At 37.0% G+C, this 21,491-nt stretch overlaps 2 protein-coding genes across 2 annotated transcripts; both read right to left on the minus strand.

Annotated features, from left to right (window-relative positions):
• Window positions 1-5,447: 5,447 nt before the first annotated feature.
• Window positions 5,448-6,249, minus strand: LOC113759891 (germin-like protein subfamily 1 member 18). Its single transcript, XM_027302469.1, has 2 exons — window positions 6,129-6,249; window positions 5,448-6,019 (listed from the first exon to the last, which is right to left on the minus strand). The coding sequence occupies exons 1-2, from the start codon at window positions 6,247-6,249 to the stop codon at window positions 5,448-5,450; spliced, it is 693 nt and encodes a 230-aa protein (XP_027158270.1).
• Window positions 6,250-10,480: 4,231 nt separating this feature from the next.
• LOC113759898 (germin-like protein subfamily 1 member 14) lies at window positions 10,481-13,255 on the minus strand. The gene is made up of 4 exons (XM_027302479.1): window positions 13,135-13,255; window positions 12,686-13,002; window positions 10,974-11,183; window positions 10,481-10,525 (listed from the first exon to the last, which is right to left on the minus strand). Exons 1-4 carry the CDS (start codon window positions 13,253-13,255, stop codon window positions 10,481-10,483), a joined length of 693 nt encoding a protein of 230 aa, XP_027158280.1.
• Window positions 13,256-21,491: the final 8,236 nt, after the last annotated feature.

Consider the following 21,491-nt stretch of genomic DNA (forward strand, 5'->3'; position numbering starts at 1 on the left):
TATTTATAGATAACATTATTGCCAAAAAACCAAATAACAATTGGAAATCAATACTATTTCTTAAACTCATATAGAGTAGGAAATAACATCTAGCTAAATAGGGTTTTACTTGACTACTACTTCAAGTAACTAAAATCAATTAGGAAACTAGTTACTTCCACACAAAATAAGAATTCTACCTAAAAGAAATTAAGCCAATTTCCTAATAGTTATAATGTTATATTATATCAAGGCCATAAGATCATGTGAGACCATCCAAGTTTACCATATGTTGGGTGACGCCAGGAGTTTTGGTGCAGCTTGAAGAGATGGTGCCATTTGATATTTCTTTCTTCCAATGCTATTTGATATTTTAACTCCTAACCTTAGTGCAATGATGCATTAGTTACAACTAATCCGTTTAAAATTCACAGACTCGATCTAGGTTTCAGAGAGTAGCAGGAAAAAGTCAAATATATGAGAATCATCTGGGGATGTTGTATAGGATCTAATTCCATCTCTTTGTTATACAGTGCATTTGGCTTAAAAAATTCAAGTTTGAACATTTTGGCAAAAACCATGATAGGTAGTCATTTGTGTATATTTTAACTAGCTGGACTACTTCCTGCTTCATGGTGATAATTGGTGATATTGACCTTTTCCTTTCCTGTTTCTTGCCTGCGTAGCGCATAGCACGTTTGTGGACTTTTTCTTTCTTTCTTTCTAGTTTTTAGGTTTTTCGAAATCAAACTAGGACTTGCATGTATAGATTGGCAGTTATAACTTCTAAATCATATTGGAGTTGTTGAAATTTAAATTTTTTCTAGAAAGAGATTAGTTTAATTTTGCCATGTTTTATTTAAGCTATTTAATGTTGACGAAAATATGGACGTAATCCTTGATGAATTATCCTTTATTTTGCATGGAACCAATTTGAATTTACTAATTCATTTCAAAACCAAAATTTAACCAACGCAATGATGCATGGAGTGCATATTTACCCAATCAAAATTCATAGTAGTGTTTGATATATTTGTTTACATTATTGAATCAAATAATTAAAGTTAAAATTATAAGTTATCTTGCTAATTTGTTATGATTTATTCATCTTGAACAGACATTGTTTTAAAAAACATTTCTTGTAAAAATGTGCTAAAGAATTTATTTTAATGACTATTAGAGAATTCTCATACGTATCAAATATCCATCATAATATTTTCTAAACTTAGTTAATTTACATGATTAGGTAAATAATTCAAATGAAGAGCCAAAAGTTGTTAGAAGAGAAATAAAAATAAGGGATAATTTCAGAAACCTCCCTTGAGGTTTCTAATAATTTCACATAGCTCCCCCAAATTTTAGAAAATTACAAAAATCTCCCTCGGTTCAATAAAATGACTACAATACCCTCTACTTAATAGATAATTTACCACATATGTGGGATACAAAAACCAAGCCAAAAGTAAAAGAAAATATAAAAACCTGTAACAACTCGGCATCATCCTCAACCTTACTTTAATTAACAACAGTTTCTTTTCTCTTTCCCTCCCTTTTGTTTTATCTCTTATGATTCTCTCTTTCCTACCTATAACCCCATAGTCTCTTCTACCCATCAACTATACCACCATGCAAACCTATCCGAAGTGTTTATTTTTTGTCTATTTTTTTTTGTGGTACTTAACTATCAGTCCCCTTGTTTATTTCTTTTCGTATATAATTTGCATATATTAAAGAATCAAAATTTCCAAAATTACAAATTGAGGGAGCAAATGAAAATTTCATGGTCAAAGTAGATGGAAATGATGAAGATGGTTGTGATAGAGAGGAAAAAAAATGAAATTAATGGGCTATGGTTAGAAGAGAAAAAGGGATGACTCTAGGTTATGTTATTATATCTATTACGTACTCAAATCTAATATCTTCATTAGTTTCATTTTTGTTTGATTTACAAGTATTGGTGGTGATTTGTCATAAAGATTCGTTTCTCTGTTCATAACGCCATTGGAATATGGGGTTGCTCTTGGCATAGACATCAATAATAGTTGGCCAAGTCTTCTGTTCAAGGAAGGTGATATGCGATAGGTGTTGGGTTCACAATTTGAGATGTGAGATTAGCCAATTGACAAAATATAGTGTTAATTTCGTGCGGGAAGCTTTTGAGGGCGTTTTAGTTGGTGGTGGTGGTTATGGTCTATTTGTAAAGTGATTCGGGTAGAGTTTGGAATTTTAATGATGCCAAAATTAATAGAATTTGGAGATTAAGTTGGAGTGCAATTTTGGTAAAATTGGGATTTTAGTGATACCAAAATTGATAGAATTTGGGAATTAAATTGGAGTTTGCTTGAACGGTTGATGAAGTTTTGGGTTTACAATTATCGTGGAAGCATAGCAAATTTGGATAAAAAGGTTTGTTACTTTTTTTGTTGGTTAAATTGATCAATAAATCTTTTTTTCACATTCTTTTGATGTTATGATATTGCATAAGGGTATTTTAGGATGCTTAAGTATAATTCTAGCCTAATGGGTCTATAATGTTACTTAATTGGTAAATGCAAGGGAGGTCAGCGTAATTTTCTAAAATTGGAAGGAGCTGAGTGAAATTGTCAGAAACCTCCCAATTATCCCTAAAAATAAAAAGAACTTTATGTAATAGACTTGTTGAGAGAGATAGAATTTTCAAGATTACTTAATCCTTTATTTATCATCTATGACACTTGTTTTTCAATTAGTTATGTCATTTGTTTGTTTGTAAATTGGCTATACCACATAGGAGAGAAAAGTCAGTGATTGCAAATATTGCTATCAGAGATATTTATACTTTACTGGCTCTTCTTCAATTTTATTTTGAGAAAAAATTTTAATTTTGCTCATTCAAGCTTAAAATGAATTACTAGAGCCATTTGAATCCACATAGGAGAAAAATAAATTTAACTAGTTTACAGCACCAAGAAACAAATTCTCATTTGCATGACCAATAAACAAACAGAGCTTAAAGGCATTTCCATTGCACTGTTTACTGTTTAGGATGTTGGTCAAACACGAACAGTCTAAAGACTCTAAACAATCGTTACATTTGCAACTTTTTCAAATGACACAACAATTGTACAAGCTATTGAACCATGCAATACATATACAAATAGGATCCGTCTAAATTTAATCATGATTCAATTCGGGTTAAAGAAACTAAAGACAACTCGTCATCTTAAAGACATTTTTATGTTTGCCAAGGAAGATGGTACTTTTTAAGGATGGCAATGGGGCGGGTGGCCGCGGGTACCTGCCCCACGGGGGACTAATGGGGCGGGGGCGGGGAACAGTCCTCCGGCCTGCCACCCGCTTAAAAAAAATAAATATATGTATATAAGTATATATTATTATTTAATTTAATTAGTTATAAATTTATGATAATGATACTATTAGTTATATGTCTTATATAATGTATATTCGTATATGTAATATAATTGATATTATCAATTATACTAATAGTTATATATATCAATTAATAGAAATTATTAATTAATTATATTAAATTTACTAATACATTTATACTAAATCTCTAATTATACTTAATACAATAACATTTTTTTCTCAAAAAAAAAAAAGCACAAGCACAATAATAAATTAGTGATTGTATTTGTGCCAAAAGTGAAAACTTAACTACTTTAGTTATATTTATTTTATCATATTGGATTATATTCAAATAACTTTTGTTAGATTGTTTTTATAAGTTTCAATAGTGAAATTACAATGAATAATAATTTGGTGATGTGTTGATATTTTAGTACTTGATTTTTGGTAAAATTTAACTATAATAAAATTATATAACAAATTTTTATTAGCTCCGCGGGGGCACCCATAGGGGAAACGGGGTGGGGCGAGGGGAGCGGGAGGCGAGGGACGGGGGGAAGGGGGCAATTTGTAGGCAGCCGGGCCGGGGGTGGGGGAGAGGTCCCCGTCCCAACCCCACCCTGTTGCCATCCTTAGTACTTTGCTCTTGCAATGAACCAACAAAGACTTGATAGGCATCTTTTAACACATCCAAGTTTGAGGCTATGTTTTCATATTCGGACTGGATATCGACTCGATTGAGCTCAGGGTCAGGGATCGATGGGTTTAATCGGAATTGAATCGGATGATGTCATAAATAAAAATTATTTAAAAATTAAAATATTGTATGTCAAATACCTAAGAGCATGTTAATATTAATAAAGGTATATTCATATATATATATATATATATATGTATATATATATATTTGATGTTTCAAATATATTTAATAAGAAAATACAAAAAAATAGAACAATTAAGTAGCAATTTATATTATTCAATGAACATTAATAAGTTTAGAATTAAAATTATGGACTTGATTGAAAAATGACACCCAACTTTAGGACAACATTTATAAAGACGAAATATTTGAGGTATATTAATAATTTTAACAACCTAGGGGTCAAAACATAGTTTTGAAAATGCTTTGACCTTTTCAAAAAAAAAAAGGAAAGCTTTGACACAATTTGTTCTTCAGGTTTCTATCCATCCGGTTTTTTAGGATAACTCGGATCGGACGCCTGGCCGATTTCTGGTTTGACCGATCCAGTCCGAGTTTAAAAACATGAGCATAATTACGAGAAAATTCTTAAGCTCTTTCTGCCTCAAACAATTCACCTTCATGAAGGTTGTTAAGATCTTTCTGCCTTTGATGCTGGTTGTCTGCCATTCCCTTGGTCTTTTCAACACAAACTAGCATAGTTCCACAGCAGTAGTTGTATTTGTAGACTGAGCAGCAAGGTCGAGTACCTTCTACTGCTTTAGGATAGAGAAAAATAATTAAATAAAACAACGCCAAAAGTTTCTCTAGCTTATAATTCCTGTCACCTAAATGAACAAATGAGCGAACAACAATGTCATGCAAATATCTGAAATTTCTTGTTGGCTTCATTATATGCAAGATATGATAGGCTTTCATGGTGTTAACAATCTGACAAATAGATATTTTGGATTCTGCAAGGTTTTTTTTTTTTTTTTTTGTGGTTGTTGTTTTGGGTATGAGATTTTGCTGCACTTTGAATACTGTTTACAAGTGCTCCAAAGGCTTCACACTGGACAATTAAAGTATGGGATGGAGAGTCATCCAGTCCTTGGAGATGCAGGATGCATGCATTGTTTTAATCTAGAAGAGTTCACTTTTCCTGTAATAAAATTCTAAAAGTAAAAGAAAAAACAAATTTGCTTCATTTATTGATTGTATCTGAGAGTACAAAATTAGGGAAAAAAGTAGCGATTCCACAAATTACATTTTTCCTAAACCAAGGAAAATGCCAGTGCATTATTGTTCACAGAATTAGTGTACTAACAATGGGATCCGAATAATGTATGATATAAAGTAATTAAGGAGACCAAAGTATAAATTAAGGACCCAACCCAATGATTTATGCACCCTGAAGCTCCTTTGGAGGGTATTACCCATATTATGGGTAGTAGTGGTTATCCCACCAAAATTGTGACTGAAGATATTTGATGACTTTCTTGTCAACCTGGAATGCTTTGGTGAGAACATCAGGATAAATGGGAGGATTTGATCCAAAAACAGCATTACCAATGGTGATGACTCCTGGATTCTGGCTGCTTAGAGCAGCAAAAGCAACAGCATTGGAATGTCCCTGGTTGAACTGAAAATGAATGAGGCCTTCGGGGAACACAAACACATCGCCAGGATTCAAAACCTTGGTGAAGAGCTTGTTCTTCATGTTCATGCCTGGATTCGAAGTAACGAAGCCAACAAGAAGAGTGCCTTCTAAAACAACGAGGATCTCGGCAGCACGAGGGTGGGTGTGGGGAGGGTTCAAACCGTAAGGTGCAAAGTCGAGGCGTGCTAAGGAAACACCTAAAGTGTTGAGTCCTGGAATCTGGTTCACATTAACTGCTGTTACATTGGACCCGAGTGGATTTGATGTGCTTCCAGGCTTGTTAAGCCCTGGAAAGAAGAAATCTTCGGGTTTCACGAGCTTTGGATCTTTGCATATCTTTCCATTCACGAATACTGCAGTAACAAAGATCAGCTTAGTTAGTTTGCCACACGTTATTTTGTTATAATTCAAGTATAACATGCAACAGTCGAGAAATTTTCGAAAGCAATATATATAGTTTACCGCCGGCATTGGCATCAGGAACTGCCACACAAAAGTCCTGCAATGGACTTGGATCAGATGCATGGACACTTGTAAAAACAAGTGCCAAGATGGCTGCAGCTATATGGAAGCGAAAAGCCATGGTCATCAGAAAGTAAGTATCGAACTGTATGAGCTAATCAGAAAGATGGAAGCTTGTTTCTTCTCTGGTGGTGGAAGGATATGTGGGAAAGATGTCTATTTATAGCTATTTTTGGTTGAACTGTTCAGTCTGTTTCATTGTCTTAAAGGATAAAAAATGCTCCTTAAGGTCTTTGTAGACTTTTTCTGCACAATTCAACTCATGAATGATTCTACAACAACTACCTTGCACAGTTATCTTTTCCTCGTGCAGGTACGGTCAGACTGATTTGGTCATTTATTATATCAAGTCCATAAGGTCATGTAAACAGAGGATCAGGAGGCTCTCCGGTTGATATTCAGTTCAATCCAATCGTTGTAATTCTTACAATTTCTAGCATAAATTCATACGATTTTGATTTAGTTGCAAATATATTGTAGGACAGATTAGATTTCATCTCCTGTGATTTAGTATTTTTGTACATAATACCCCTATAATTTCAAAAACTATACGTAACCCTACCATTGTTTCGATTAAAGTATCAAAATGACGAAATGATCATTTGTAACGGAACCTATGAAATGTCGAAATTACCCTTCTTTAAAAATTAAAATAACTGAAGTGACCAAAATATATGAACATAATATGCATGATACACTAATTTCGTATGGTTTAATGTTTTACCATATAACCCCCTTGTGGTTTAATGCTTGTCAAAATATACAGAAAACTCACCTATGGTTAATAAATAATTTTCAACTTAATATAGGGGTATTTTTGATATTTTAGGTGACTCTGTTATGAATTACAAATTCCGTCACTTTGACACTTTAATTCAAATCATGAGAGAGTTATGTATAGTTTTTGAAACCATATGAGGGTTATGTATAAAAACACTAACTCACAGGGAAGTAAAGTATAATTTGGCCTATATTGTATGATATGACAAAATCCACGTTTACATTAAAATTGCAATATTTACACCAAATATTGTATGAATTACATAACATACGGCATTGAACAAAATTTCAACCTGATCTGTAAAAATATTTCCATGTTTACCGTATTAACTATTGGCCACATAAAGTTATGTTTCCTGATGCATGGACTTTTGGCGCAGACGCGGTAGAAGCGAGACTCTTCCTTGAAGAAATTGCCTTTGAAAATGATTTAATTACTTTGCTTAATTAATTCATTAGTCACAACTAATAAAATGATGCATTAGTCACAACTAATCCATTTAAAATTCACAGACTCTATCCAACTTTACATAGTAGCAGATGGGATCGGCAAGAAAGAGTCAAATATATGAAAATGATTTAATTACTTTGCTTAATTAATTCATTCTCATTTGGCTTCAGAACTCGAATTTCCACCTTCTTTTGCAAAACCAACGATATGTAATTATTTGTGTGTATTATATTGACTAAATGGACTACATTCTGCTTCAAGGTAATTGCATGTAAGTGGACCTTTTCATTTTATGTTTTCTTGTCTTATGTATCTTAGCACGTGGATACATTCAAATTTTGGACGAAACCAATTTTCAATGACTCGTTCAAATTCAAAACCAGACTTTAAACCTAAGCATGTATATTACCCAATCAAATTTCACAGCAGTGATTTGATATTTTCCTTTACATCATTAATTAAAGTTAGAATTGTAAATCATCTTGCTCATTCATATGATTCATTCATCTTGAACAGACCTTGTCTTGAAAATTTGGGGAAATTTTCATGCAAAAACTGGGCTAAAGAATTATTTTTAATGGCTATTCATTAACCAACCTTGTTTATGTATCAATATTGCGATTGCAATAGTTATTAAGCTTAGTTACTTTATATAATTATAATAATAGTCCAAATGAAAGGGAAAAAAATGATACTTTGGGTCCCCAATGTTTCGAAATTGGACAATTTCTGTTCCTCAAATTTCATTGTGAATACATTTAGTCCCTGCAATATCAATTCAATTTATGACAGCAAATCAACCAATTTGGATGGAATTTTTTTTTTTGACAAATAGCTCATTTAGTCCTTTCACTTTTTATGTAAAGTGTCTTTAGTCCATGATCTTTTTTTGTCCCATTTAGTCATTTTACTTTTTTTCTCACACAAAAAATAGTTCTTTTTTTCGCTTCCTTCCATCACAAGTACACCGGCATTAAAAGGGTATGAGCAAAATTTTCAACTTTCTCTTTAAGAAAAATATCTTTTAAATTTATTTTTTTAAGCAAGAAAATGTGGGATGGAAGAAGGGAGAACTTGAACTCAGTATTTCTATTTTCTAATGTTTCAATCTTAATCACTAGATTAAAACCTCTTCGGCAAACTTTCATCTTAGTTGTTTTATTTTCTTTTTCATATAATTTCTTCCTTTTCTTTTTTACTTTCTTCAACTATTTTCACTATTTTCCTTTTCATATAATATATTCTTTTTCTCTAATCCTCTCTCTCTCTCTCCCCGTTTAATACTTTTACTTTTTTTTTCAAACACCAAAACTTCCTTAACTAGAAAAGTTTTTGCACCATCAAATTAGGCTGCTTTAATGGGCATGACTGGGGGTCCAACTATTCATTCTTTGTTAAAATGTCTTTTTACTTAAAACATAAAGAAAATGGACAAGTAGAAATAGGTAAAAGGGAGAAAAAGAAATAAAATAATAATTAATATAAAGGGAAACTTTTGTCCTAAAACATAAATTAGGGGAGCAAATTGCCTATTTATTGAATTGAGGGGGTAAAGCATAATTAAGGGTAAAGTTTAGGGGAGTTTAATGCTTCTAACCCTTCATTTTACCTTATCGTAAGCTTATAATAGGCATTGTATCGCGGAGCTAAATAATGTTTTGGTATGTATCAATGAAATCAAAAACAGTTTTATACGTGATTATATTTGGCTATTTATTTTTGTTGTTACATGAATTTCCAATTAGACCTCTTTTCAGTATGCATATACTGCATTTAGCCCGACACGAATTCCGTAGAGAAGTTCACATCAATGTGGGATATGATACCTTTCCGTGGTGTAAACAACCTAACATATTTTGGATTTGGGATAATTTCAGATACCTCCCTCGATGTTTCTAATAATTACACTTAAATGCCCTCTAAAATTAAAAATTATGCTCACCTCCCTTTCATGGACACATTTGATAAATATTGCAGCCTTTATCATTAAAAGAAAGTTAAAAAAAAGTAGGAAAATGTATTGACACATAAATTTTTGTCAACTTTAGCCTCTTTATATTTTGAACGAAACATTTACCATGTTGCTTATAAAAATTAATTAAAAAAGAGAAAAAAGATATAGAAAGCAGTAGGGATCCTCTCAATATAACAAAGAGTACATATACAATTCTGCACTTTTGACCGTTAAATGTAAGAAGAGCTGGATATGTTGCAATGGCTCTATCTTGGTAGCTCATAAGCTAGATAAAGTGTAAAAATGCATGCTATTTTCAACTCTTGACATTCTTCCTCTCTATGGTAGTTAAGGAATAATAAAATCAATTTTGCTTCTCATGATAACATTTGAGAAATGACATAATCAAATTTTCTTTTGCAGATGCTCGCGCCAAAAAACAAATAAAAAAATACTGTTGTTGCAGGCAATTTTTTTCTCACATTTTTGCAATAATATCAGTCACAACATTTTGAGGGTAAGTTGGTCATTAGGAGGCTTTTGGTGCTGACATGTTGTCAAATCCATCACAGAGGGGAGGTAAGTGTAATTTTGAATTTTAGAGGGTATTTAAGTGCAATTGTTAGAAACTTCAAGAGATGTATCCGAAATTATCCCTTTGGATTTAGCAACGCTTTTTCTTGTTCTTCAAAGGGGGCGAGATTTTGCAACACTTCGAATACCTGTTACAAGCGCTCCAAAGGTTTTTCTACTGAACAATTAAAATTTAAAGTATGGTATAGAGAGTTCATCCAGTCCGTGGAGATGCATGATGCATTCTTTTAATCTAACAGAGTTCATCTTTCCTGTATCCAAATGTAAAAGAAAAAACAAATGTACTTCATATATTGATTATAACTTTAGGGTACCAAAATTAAGAAAAAAATGTAGTGACCATAAATTGCATTTGCCTGTACCACAAAAAATGCCAATTTATTACACTTCATCGAACTATTGTGCTAACAAAGGGGTCCAAATAATGTATGATTTAAGTAAGGAGATCGAAGTGTAAATGAAGGACCCAATTATTCGTGCATCCTGAAGCTCCTGTGGAGAGTATTACCCATATTACGGGTAGTAGTGGTTATCCCACCAAAATTGTGACTGAAGATATTTGATGACTGTAGTGGGGCCCAGACGCACATCGGCCCGGGCCACGAACAGCCCAGTCCGACCCACGAGCTCGGACTGGAGGTGCTGGGCTACGGTTTCAGGTCGGCCCATGCGGGCGCCGCCTCTCAGGCGTATGGGCCTGATGGGCTGCGAGGTCCGCATCCTTAGGCTTGTGTCATGGAGCCCTAGGAGTCATTCACTCCAGTAAGGACTCCTTGTCCTACCAGGAAGCTACTACCTGAGCATCTATAAATACTACACAAAAGAGAGGCACAAGGTACGCTATTCATAGCACAATCTCTACTCTTTCACTTACAAATCTTCCTCTGACTTGATCGTCGGAGTTGCTACAGGGGACTCAGCCCCGCAGCTCGCCCGCGTGCAGGTCGGACGATTCAGCTCGCTCCCTAGGCACCCGGTCAGGTCGGACCTTCACTTCGGCAGTCGCATCAATGACATTCTTGTCAACCTGGAATGCTTTGGTGAGAACATCAGGAGAAATGGGAGGGTTTGATCCAAAAACAGCATTAGCAATGGTGATCACTCCTGGATTCTGGCTGCTTAGAGCAGCAAAAGCAACAGCATTGGTGTGTCCTTGGTTGAACTGAAAATGAATGAGGCCTTCTGGGAACACAAACACATCTCCTGGATTCAAAACAGGGGCGGATTTAAGGTGGGGCACTAGGGGCACGGCCCCCCACTGCCCCCCTTAAATCCTTATAATATATATACATATTTAACTTAGTTTTGACTATGCCTCCACTTGGCCACTTCCCAAATTTTATTTACTATGTTCCAATTTTTCACCCCAGGCTACAACCACCTGACAGTTCTCTTTCTTAATACACAATTTATTGGTCCCACTTTTTTTGTCCCCACTTGGCCACTTCCCATCTTTCTTAATTCTTATTCCACACCTGACGTCTCTTTCTTGGTTCCTATTTTCCTTCCTCCCTCATTTCGTCCTCTGGTTTCTTATTCCCAATTTTCTTCCTCCGTCATTTAGTCCATTTTCCTTTCTCCGTCATTTAGTCATCTGGTTTCTTATTCCCAATTTAGTCCTCTAATTTCTGGTTTCCTATTTTCCCCTCAAGACCCCAACAGAGCCACAATCAGGAGACCATCTACAACTCTGCCACTGATTTGCAATTCTTTCCACCAATTTTAAAAGATCATCTGACCATCAAAATCAGGTTCTAACTTCTAAACAATTACTTCTTATTATTATTATTTTAAATTTGTTTGCAAATATATTTCTAGAGCATGAGACTATTACTGTTTTAAATAAATTTGAAAACTGATTAGTTAATGTAACAACTAATAAATGGGTTATTTGATAAATATTTTAACTTGTGAAATGGTGCTTTTATGGATTATGGATATATAATTTATTTTTATTTTCCTTGATTAGTTTCTTATATTGGAGTTAATGTAATGATGAATAGAGGGCCATTTGACATATATTTTGACTTTTAAATTATTCTTGTATGGATTCTTTTGAGTTTTTATCTAATTGACTTGATTAGGTTCATATGTTGTGATTATTGATTTGATATATTAAATTAGTAATGAATAAATAACTTTAAATTGTGAAATAGTTTTTGGATAGATTTTATTGTACATTTAATATTTTAATTGGATCAGTATCTTATATATTGATTTTAATTTCTTTAGCTATGGAGAGATATTTCAAGAGGAAATCAATGGAAAAAGAGTCATCTAATAAAGAAGAAGCCAAGGATAATGAAAGTGCAAAAAATGACAATAAAAGAAATTGCTTGGGGATTAACTTCGATGAATTACCTGCTGAATGATTGTTTGGGGAGACACTTGGATGAATGATTGTTTAGTTACTTATATTGAGAAAAATATACTTCGTGAAGTTCAAAATGAAAAAATTGTATACCGTTATCAAAATATGAAAACTCGTCATGAGCAATTGTAAATAGTTTAGTTTGCTTTTGAAATAAAATTATTATTACATTTATAATTTTGAGTTTATTTTTTTACTTTTTTCATGGATTATACGTATCATTTGTATTTGTTGGTGAATTTATTTATTTTTTTTCCGAAAAAACTAGAAAAAGAGTAAATAAAAAAATTTAGTATTATTTTTGCCCCCACTAAGTTTTCTTTCTGGCTCCGCCCCTGATTCAAAACCTTGGTGAAGAGCTTATTCTTCATGTTCATGCCTGGATTCGAAGTAACGAAACCAACAAGAAGAGTGCCCTCTAAAACAACGAGGATCTCGGTAGCACGAGGGTGAGTGTGGGGAGGGTTCAAACCATAAGGTGCAAAGTCGAGGCGTGCTAAGGAAACACCTAAAGTGTTGAGTCCTGGAATCTGGTTCACATTAACTGCTGTTACATTGGACCCGAGTGGATTTGCTGTGCTTCCAGGCTTGTTAAGCCCTGGAAAGAAGAAATCTTCGGGTTTAACGAGCTTTGGATCCTTGCATATCTTTCCATTGACAAATACTGCATTAGCCAAGATCAAAAAAAGTTAGCATGCCTCGTATTAACTAGTACCTTAGTGAAGCATAACATGCAACATTGTAATACTGTTAAATAAGACAGTCATGAGATTTTTCATGGTAATAGAGAGTTTACCGCCGGCATTGGCATCAGGAACTGCAACACAGAAATCCTGCAATGGACTTGGATCAGATGCATGGACAACTGCAAAAACAAGTGTCAAGATGGCTGCAGCTATATGGACGCGAACTGCCATGGTTATCAGATTAAGGAAGTATCTAACTATATGAGCTAATTAGAAGGATGGTAACTTGTTTCTTCGCTGGTGGTGGAAGGATATGTGGGAAAGATGCCTATTTATAGCCACTTTTGGTACGTTGAACTGGTCATTATATTTCCTCTTCTTGAAGATTAAAAAATGCCACATTGTCTATGTGTACTATTTTTGCACAATTCAACGGGCGAAAGATTCTGCAACCACTACTTTCGACTTCGTCATTTTCAGTAAGACTGATTAATAGCATGTAAATGGACTTTTTCATTTCCTGTTTCTTGTCTGTGTACGTAACTTAGAAAGAGAATGGACTTTTTCTTTCTTTTTATGTTTTCAAAATCTACTCTGGACTTGCGTATATGCAGATTGGTAAGTTCTGACTTCTAGTGACTGCTTTTAAAATCACCTTGGTTTATTATTGCCATATTTTTTTTAACCTATTAAATGTTGAAGAAAATATAGATGTAACGCTTGATTAGTTTTCCAAATTTTGGATGAAACCAATTTTCATTTACTCATTCAATTTAATACCAGATTTTACACCCATCATTGTATGTTTACCCAATCAGATTTCATAAAGAATTAATTATGGATATTCGTCCACTAGACTTGTAGAGAATTATCATATGTAGCAATATATCAATTATAGTATTTACTAAACTAAGTACTTTATATGATAAAAAAAAAGTTCAAATTGACACTTTTTGTCCCCAATATTATGGGGTTGGACAATTTCCGTTCATAAAGTTTCATTGAAAACACATTTAGTCCCTATGAGTTCAATTTACGACCAACTTGGATGGGCATTTTTTTTTTTTTTTGGCAAATTGCTCATTGAATCCTTTGACTTTTTACATAAAGTATCTTTTGTCCTTGATCTTTAATTTTATCTCAAGTGGTCTTGTTTTTTGTCTAACACTAAAAGTAATTCTTATTTCACTTCCTTCCACCACCCAGGGGCATTAAAAGGGTATGACCAAAATTTCGGATTTCTCTTCAAGAAAAAGTTCTTTACTTTCTTGGTAAAGGGGGAGTGGGATTTAAACAGTGGGAAAGAAGAATGGGGGGTTCGAACCTAGGATTAATTTCTAAAGTCTAAACCTTAATCAGTAGACTAAAATCTCCTCAACAAACTTTCTTTCCGTTTGTTTTGTTTTGTTTTTTATTTAATTTCTTCCTTTTGTTTTTTTGTTTTCTTCAACTATTTTCAACTATTTTCCTTTTTTATATATAATTTATTGTTTTCCTCTAATCCCTCATCTTTGTTCTTTCTTTTTTTTTTTTTTTTTTTTTTTCATAAAATTTTATTATTTTATAAAAATTTCGGCAGAATTTCCCCTTATAAAAGGACGAAACTCCCTGCCATCAAACCACAATTTGACAATAAATATACAATATAGCGAAGGATTAAGCACTGAAAATCTGATACTAAGATTAAATCTTCCGTTGTCCATATTAGGATGTCTTCCAGTGAATCTGAATGTTGATCCTTGAAGCTCAGCGGTTAATCTTGTCACTTTCACCTGCATTGGTCTTTTTTGCTTCTTATTCCCATTCATGCCAGACACCGTGTACGAAACGTAGGAAGTCCCAATCGATCTAATCTAATAGCCCCCCTGACCAATAGTGGTAAATCTGAAAATGTATTAAACACATGACCTGCGCAAGCATCAGCACCAAAATTTGCCAGATGATCTGCCGGTGTGTTTGCTTCTCTGTAGCAGTGTGTGATGGATTGGAAAGACTGCTTGAATATCATCAACTCATCCAGATCTCTCTGTAGACGCCAAGGACACGCACTAGTCCCTTGAACAATCTGAACCAGGGTGAGAGAATCTGCCTCTAAGTGTAACTCCAAGTACCCTCGAATCACACAATGTCTAACTCCCCATAACAACGCTCGAAGTTCTGCTTGCATGCTAGTTATCACTCCGAAGGGCTCCGCGTATCCAAATACAAAATTTCCTCGACTGTCTCGCACAAGTCCACCCCCCCCACTCCTTCCTGGGTTTCCCCGAGAGCATCCATCTGAGTTCAACTTATAACCTCCACACGGAGTTACCCAATAAACTGGCTTAATAATCATCCGCCTTTGATGACTACCCAACTCGAGAAGTAACCCTTCCCATGTAGGAGCAGAACACTGCACCCCCGGGAACCGTGATTGAAGAAAATCATGAAGAAGCTGAACAATCCGAGTCACCGTATCCCTTATCCTCATCTTCCGATCTTCAAACACCCCTTCATTCCTTATTTTCCACAAAACCCAGCATACTACCAAAGGAAGTATATTTTGTAAAAATTTTACACGGTCATTAGTTCCCCTCCTTACCCAACAAGACCACACCATGTGACGTGTTGTATGCACCCCACTAAATTCACCAGCAGTACTCTCGAAGTGACGCCAGACCGATCGTGCCCCTTCTCCTGAGCAAAATACATGATTCAAGGCCTCTTCCTGAGGGTTCTGACAACAGAAGCATTTAGATGGGCCATAGACCCCAAACCTCTTTAGTCGATCCATAAGAGGGAGCCTCCCCTGTAGTAGTCGTAACATAAAAAAAGAGATCTTGACTGGAAGGCCTTGCTGCCATATACGGGCAAAAAGCCAAGAGGTGTCATTGGAATGACTGATCAATGAGTAAGCCGATGCAGTGGAAAAAACACCCGAGTTCGTTAATGTCCACACCATTCTGTCATTGCCCCTACCTGAAGGAGGATCAAGCTCCAGAACCTGCCTAACCAGTTCTCCATCTAAGAATTGATGGAGCATGCCCACATTCCAGACCCGTCGATCTACAAAATCAACCACGGAATGATCATGGAAGACATCCACCTTGTTGCAAAGCGCTCCTGACCCCATCCAATTGTCATGCCAAAAATCCAAAGCACCCTCACGAACTATCCAAGTAATATTCTCCTCCCCAAAACGCTGCATTGTGACCATCCTCCTCCAAGCCTGGGATCCCCGATGACCAATATCAGCAAGACAAGGGTGCTGCCCTGCACAATACTTTTGGAGCATAAACTTTGCCCATAATGATTGCTGTTGCCGGAATTTCCACCAGAGTTTAATGGAAAATGAGTCGTAGACCTGCATCAACCCCCGCAGGCCTACACCCCCTTCATCCTTCGGCCGACACAGATCTGCCCAACTGATCCAATGGTACTTGTTCCCCAAATTCAAGGATCCCCACAAGAACTTGGCAAACAATTTCTCTAGGGCCATCAACATCCCTTTTGGAGGGGACGCGGCTGCCAGCAAATGAATTGGCATAGAGGCTAACACGCTCTGAATCAATACCACCTTGCCCCCTGACGATAAAATCTGGTTCTTCCAAGACAAAATGCGATTCGCCACCGCATTATATGTATCCGTATAGTAAATCGTCTTACTCCTTCCGTCATATAAGGGACAACCAAGGTACCGTATCGGAAATACTCTTCTATTATATCCCAATACCTGGTTAACAACCGCTGTCCTCTGAGCTGGTGAGCGTGGATGAGTAAGGAAACAACTCTTCTGAGGGTTGAGCCGCTGACCTGATACCTCACTATAATCTTCCAGAACTCGTTTAATCAAATGTAGGGATGACCTGCTGCCACTAGAAAAGATAATCACGTCATCGGCGAATGCCAAATGCGTAATTATAGGACAATGAGGAGGCACTTTAAACGGAGTAAATCCTCTCTGTGTGGGTAGCTTGTTGAGGGCTCGAGACAACAACTCAGCTCCAATAACGAATAAGGCTGGTGAAATGGGATCTCCTTGCCGTAAACCCCGTGAAGATTTGAAAAAGCCGTGTGAACCGCCATTTACAAGCACCGAAAACCAAATATTCGATATTAAGCGCCATATCATGTCTATCCAAGTTTCACTGAACCCGAAATACCGTAACACCTGTAGTAGAAAGGGCCATGAGACTCTATCATAAGCCTTCATCATATCTAACTTGATGACCACGTTGCCACCCCGATTTGATTTTTTAATATCCGCTACTAACTCTTGGGCTAACAAGAAATTATCTGTAATTTGCCTCCCTTGGACAAACCCACTTTGCTGTGGAGATATAATCCGGGGTAATATTATCGCCAATCTTGTCGATAATAGTTTGGAAATGATTTTGTTAGTGAAGTTACATAGACTGATTGGCCGAAATTGCTTGAAATCTTGGGGGTTCTCCACTTTGGGTAACAACACAATTGAAGTAGCCGTGATACTCCTAGGTAGTTCAGCGCCGCAGAAAAAGCTGATAACCGCACGGTATATATCCAAAGCCACTACCTCCCAAGCAAAGGTAAAGAATTTCCCTGTAAACCCGTCCGGCCTGGTGTGCTCTCTCCGTCCATAGCAAAGACTATGTCTTTAACTTCTGTAAGAGATGGAATGTCCGTTAACCGTGAGTTTTCTTGGTCCGTTATCAATTTCGGTATGATCTGCAGACCAGTAAGGCAAGGAAGGCCCCCCTCTGCTGTGAAAAGCTCCTTAAAGAAACCCACTGCTGCTTCCCCAATCTGGCATTCCTCATCGATCCACTCTCCAGCGGTATCTTTGATCCGATGAATTACTGCCCTATGCCTCCTTTCCGTGACCAAGGAATGAAAATATTTGGTGTTCCTATCTCCGTCCGAGAGCCACCTTACCCGCGCCTTTTGTTTCCAAAAACCCTCCTCAACTATAAGCGCTCTGCGTAACCGAGCCCGAGCATGATGTAACTCGCTCCGCCGTTGCTCAGTAGGATCCAGGTCGTATGCTGTTTCAGCCTCTGTTACCATACGTTCGGCATCACGTGCTCCCTGAAAAATATCCCCAAATGTCGTTCTAGACCATTGCTTGAGGGCATTTTTAACATTCCTCAACTTCAAGGCCAATACTTGCAAAGGAGAACCATTGACTGGTTGAGCCCAACAATCCTTGATAACCCCCAGTAAACCAGGATGAGTAGTCCAGATGTTTAAGAAACGGAACGGCTTGGGTTTGTTATCTAGTTTCGTATCCACCGACAACAATAATGGAGCATGATCCGACGGGTCACGTCCTAAATGTTGCACCATGATTTGGTATGGAAGCTCTAAAGCACGCCCGCATAGAAGTAAGCGGTCCAGACGTTTCCATATCCGCGCCGTTCCCGAACGGTTATTACACCAGGTATATCTTGAACCAGAGAATCCCGCATCACAGACACCGGCCATCGTCATGAAATTCAAAAATTCTGATCCCTCCGACGGTCTAAATGGCAATCCACCCCTCTTCTCCTCGGTATTTATGACCACATTGAAATCTCCTATCAAAAACCAAGGGTTGAAGTCGGGTTTATCCCCCAAAAGTGCATTCCACAAGTTTTCTCTTTCCTGCTCCGTACACTTCGCATGTATACAAGATAAAGTAATGAAGTCTTGAAAAAAATGAGATTTAACTCTAATAGTTAGATGTTGGGGAGACTCCCCTGTAATCTGACACGTAAACAACGACCGGTAGAAAATCCAAACAGAACCCCAAAGATTGAACAAGCAACAATCCATCCCCAATTTAATTCTAATATTAGTGATTGACTCCACCCTCAATTTAGGTTCAACAACAACCACCAATTGAAGATCATACATTTTAATAAGTTTCCTTAATCGTCTTAAATTAGGAGCACGAGCTACCCCTCTTATATTCCAAAAAAGAAACTTAATCATCAGAAAGGACAGAAAAAGAATTTGATGAAGAACTAACCATGGAGCGTAGTGTTCTATCTGACGGGAGACCAGCTCGGAGACCACGTGACACCGTCTCCAAATGCCCGGTCTGTAGTGATGACTTCTCCTGTCGGACAAGGTCCTTGCCCCTAGGGGAGAGGGTACCTACCCTCCTTTGAGAATCCTATATGTCATCAATATGTCCCTCAGCAGAACACACGACCACCCTCGCGGGCAGCGCACTCCCTGCAATCTCAGAACCTTCCTCTCCTTTCTCATGTCCCAGTACCACCTCGATACCTTCGACAGCCACCGCCCCACATTCCTCCTCCGTTTTCCTCTCATGCTGTGCTGCTATAGTATCAGAGGACTGCTACACCTGGTCCTCTTGCTCAGGCTCGTGAGATGTACCACCTGGTGACTGATCATGAGCAACTAACTCTTTGCTAGCCACAACTCTATTAACTTCTCCCTTTGCCCCATCAATCACTGCATCATCTTGTATCCACCTTGCTGGGTTTTTTGTATTATCCTCCGAAGGCCCATCAGGCCCAGTAGTCTTGGCATGTTGACCAGAGGTTCCTCTCAATTCGGGCTTTAAAACATGACAAATCTCCACATCGTGACCTTGGCGGAAACAATGTGAGCAGTACCTTGGAAGGTTCTCAACCACCAGCTCTTGCCAAAAACCAGTATGATTTCCATTGCCAATCCAAACCCGCGACGGAGTCGACCGCAACAAATCCATCTCAACACACACCCGTGCCACACTTGGTCGTGACACCGCAAGGGTAGCCGCATCAACCAACAAAGGGTTACCCACCATAGAAGCAATCTGAAAAATCACCTCCTTATTGAAAAAATGCAGCGGGAGCTTTGGTAATTGAAGCCACAGCGGAACCACCGACGACTCCCTATCAACATGGAAGTCTGTGGTCCATTTGAATACTCTCATGGGGAATGAAGCCACATACCAGATCCTTCTGAACCATACACGATGGAAATCAGCTTCATTGTTCAACTGAATTAACACATGTCTTGCGTCCAATAGGCCAATCGTCGGGTTCTCACGTAAATCCAGCGATGCAATGAATTTCCTCACCTCCTCCAACTTCGGTCTACCTCTAGAGAATTTCCCAATCAATGCAAAACGAAATGGACTGGCCAAAGCTTCAACCGCTGCCTGTGGGAAAATCAATGCAGGTTCTCCTTTGTGTGTAGCCTCCTGTGCCGCAAAGGATAGTGTCGGCTGCTGTGAGTTTTTCGTGAACAAATCAGAAAATGATTTGCGTTGAAATGTAGGGGGGGCAGGCTGCCCTCCATCAGGTGGCCGTACGGCAGCCATGGACTGCCGCACCACTGCCCAAACTACTTCTTGTAAACCTTAGCACAAAAATGGTAAGAATGTAGAAGTTTATAGAACCGGAGTGGACTTCACCTTTGGCTAGAAAACCAAATCCAGGTTACCAAATCCAAAGCTAGTTTTCTGTATAGGCATTATGACAAACATGTGGTCTACATGACTTAAGTTCCTCTGGTTCTTTGAAGCTAAGCTGATTGTAAAATCCAATTTTTCCAACAATCTTTGTGAGAGTAATAACTCCAGAAAATTATGGGATGAAATTGCCCATAATCAATCCAAGCGATCCTTTAATGTCCGTAGCCCCAAGATGTCCAGTCCAGAAGCTTGGACCGAACTATAACTCTGCTCTCAAATCTACCTTCAAAAGTTACCTTGGCAAGAGGCACAACAGATAGATTGAGAAGCTGAAGAGTAATGGTTGATGAAGCTTGTCTCCTCTACTCACCGATTTGAACATCCAAGAAATCTCTGCCTGGACCCTGTACACTATGACCCTGTAAGCCGTACGTATATCAGTTGATCTTTGTTCTTTCATTTAGTGCCTATACTTTTTTTTTTAAACACCAAAACTTGCTTAGTCAAAAAAAAAATTTCCACCAGCAAATTAGGTAGCTTCAAAAGGCATGACAAAGGGTTTAAGTATTCTTAAAAAGGAAAGAAAAAACCTCCTTGTGTTTTTTTTAGAATTAATCTTTCCTACATAGTACATTGTTAGTGTATGAACTTTATTACACTAGTTAGTGTAGATGTATGCCAAACAATCTTTATTCAAATTTCAGATTCTTTCATTTGCGCACATGGCAGGTATCCAATATGCTCATGCAAAAAATATTGCTATACTAATAATGTAGAGAAGATTCATTACTATTTTTTAAAAATAATTGCTTCCTTTTCTCGTCTAGAAAAGAGGAGAAGCAACTCGAAAGAAAGATGCAGAGTAGACAAAGAAAGACAAGGAGCACAGGAAAGAGAGGGAAGCTGCTAGAGCTAGGGGTGTTCAAGAAAAGCTAAAAATGTCGGGTAATCCAGATACCCGAATTAGTCCAAATTGAAAAATAGGGTAACTTACTTGAAATTTTGAAAATGGTTAGATTATTCGAACCAAGTTGATATAAATATGTTAGAATATAATTTTTTTTACTTTTAAAAACCACGATTATCCGAATCTTCGCG

Source organism: Coffea eugenioides, chromosome 1 (genome assembly GCF_003713205.1).
Source record: "Coffea eugenioides isolate CCC68of chromosome 1, Ceug_1.0, whole genome shotgun sequence".
Lineage (NCBI taxonomy): Eukaryota > Viridiplantae > Streptophyta > Magnoliopsida > Gentianales > Rubiaceae > Coffea > Coffea eugenioides.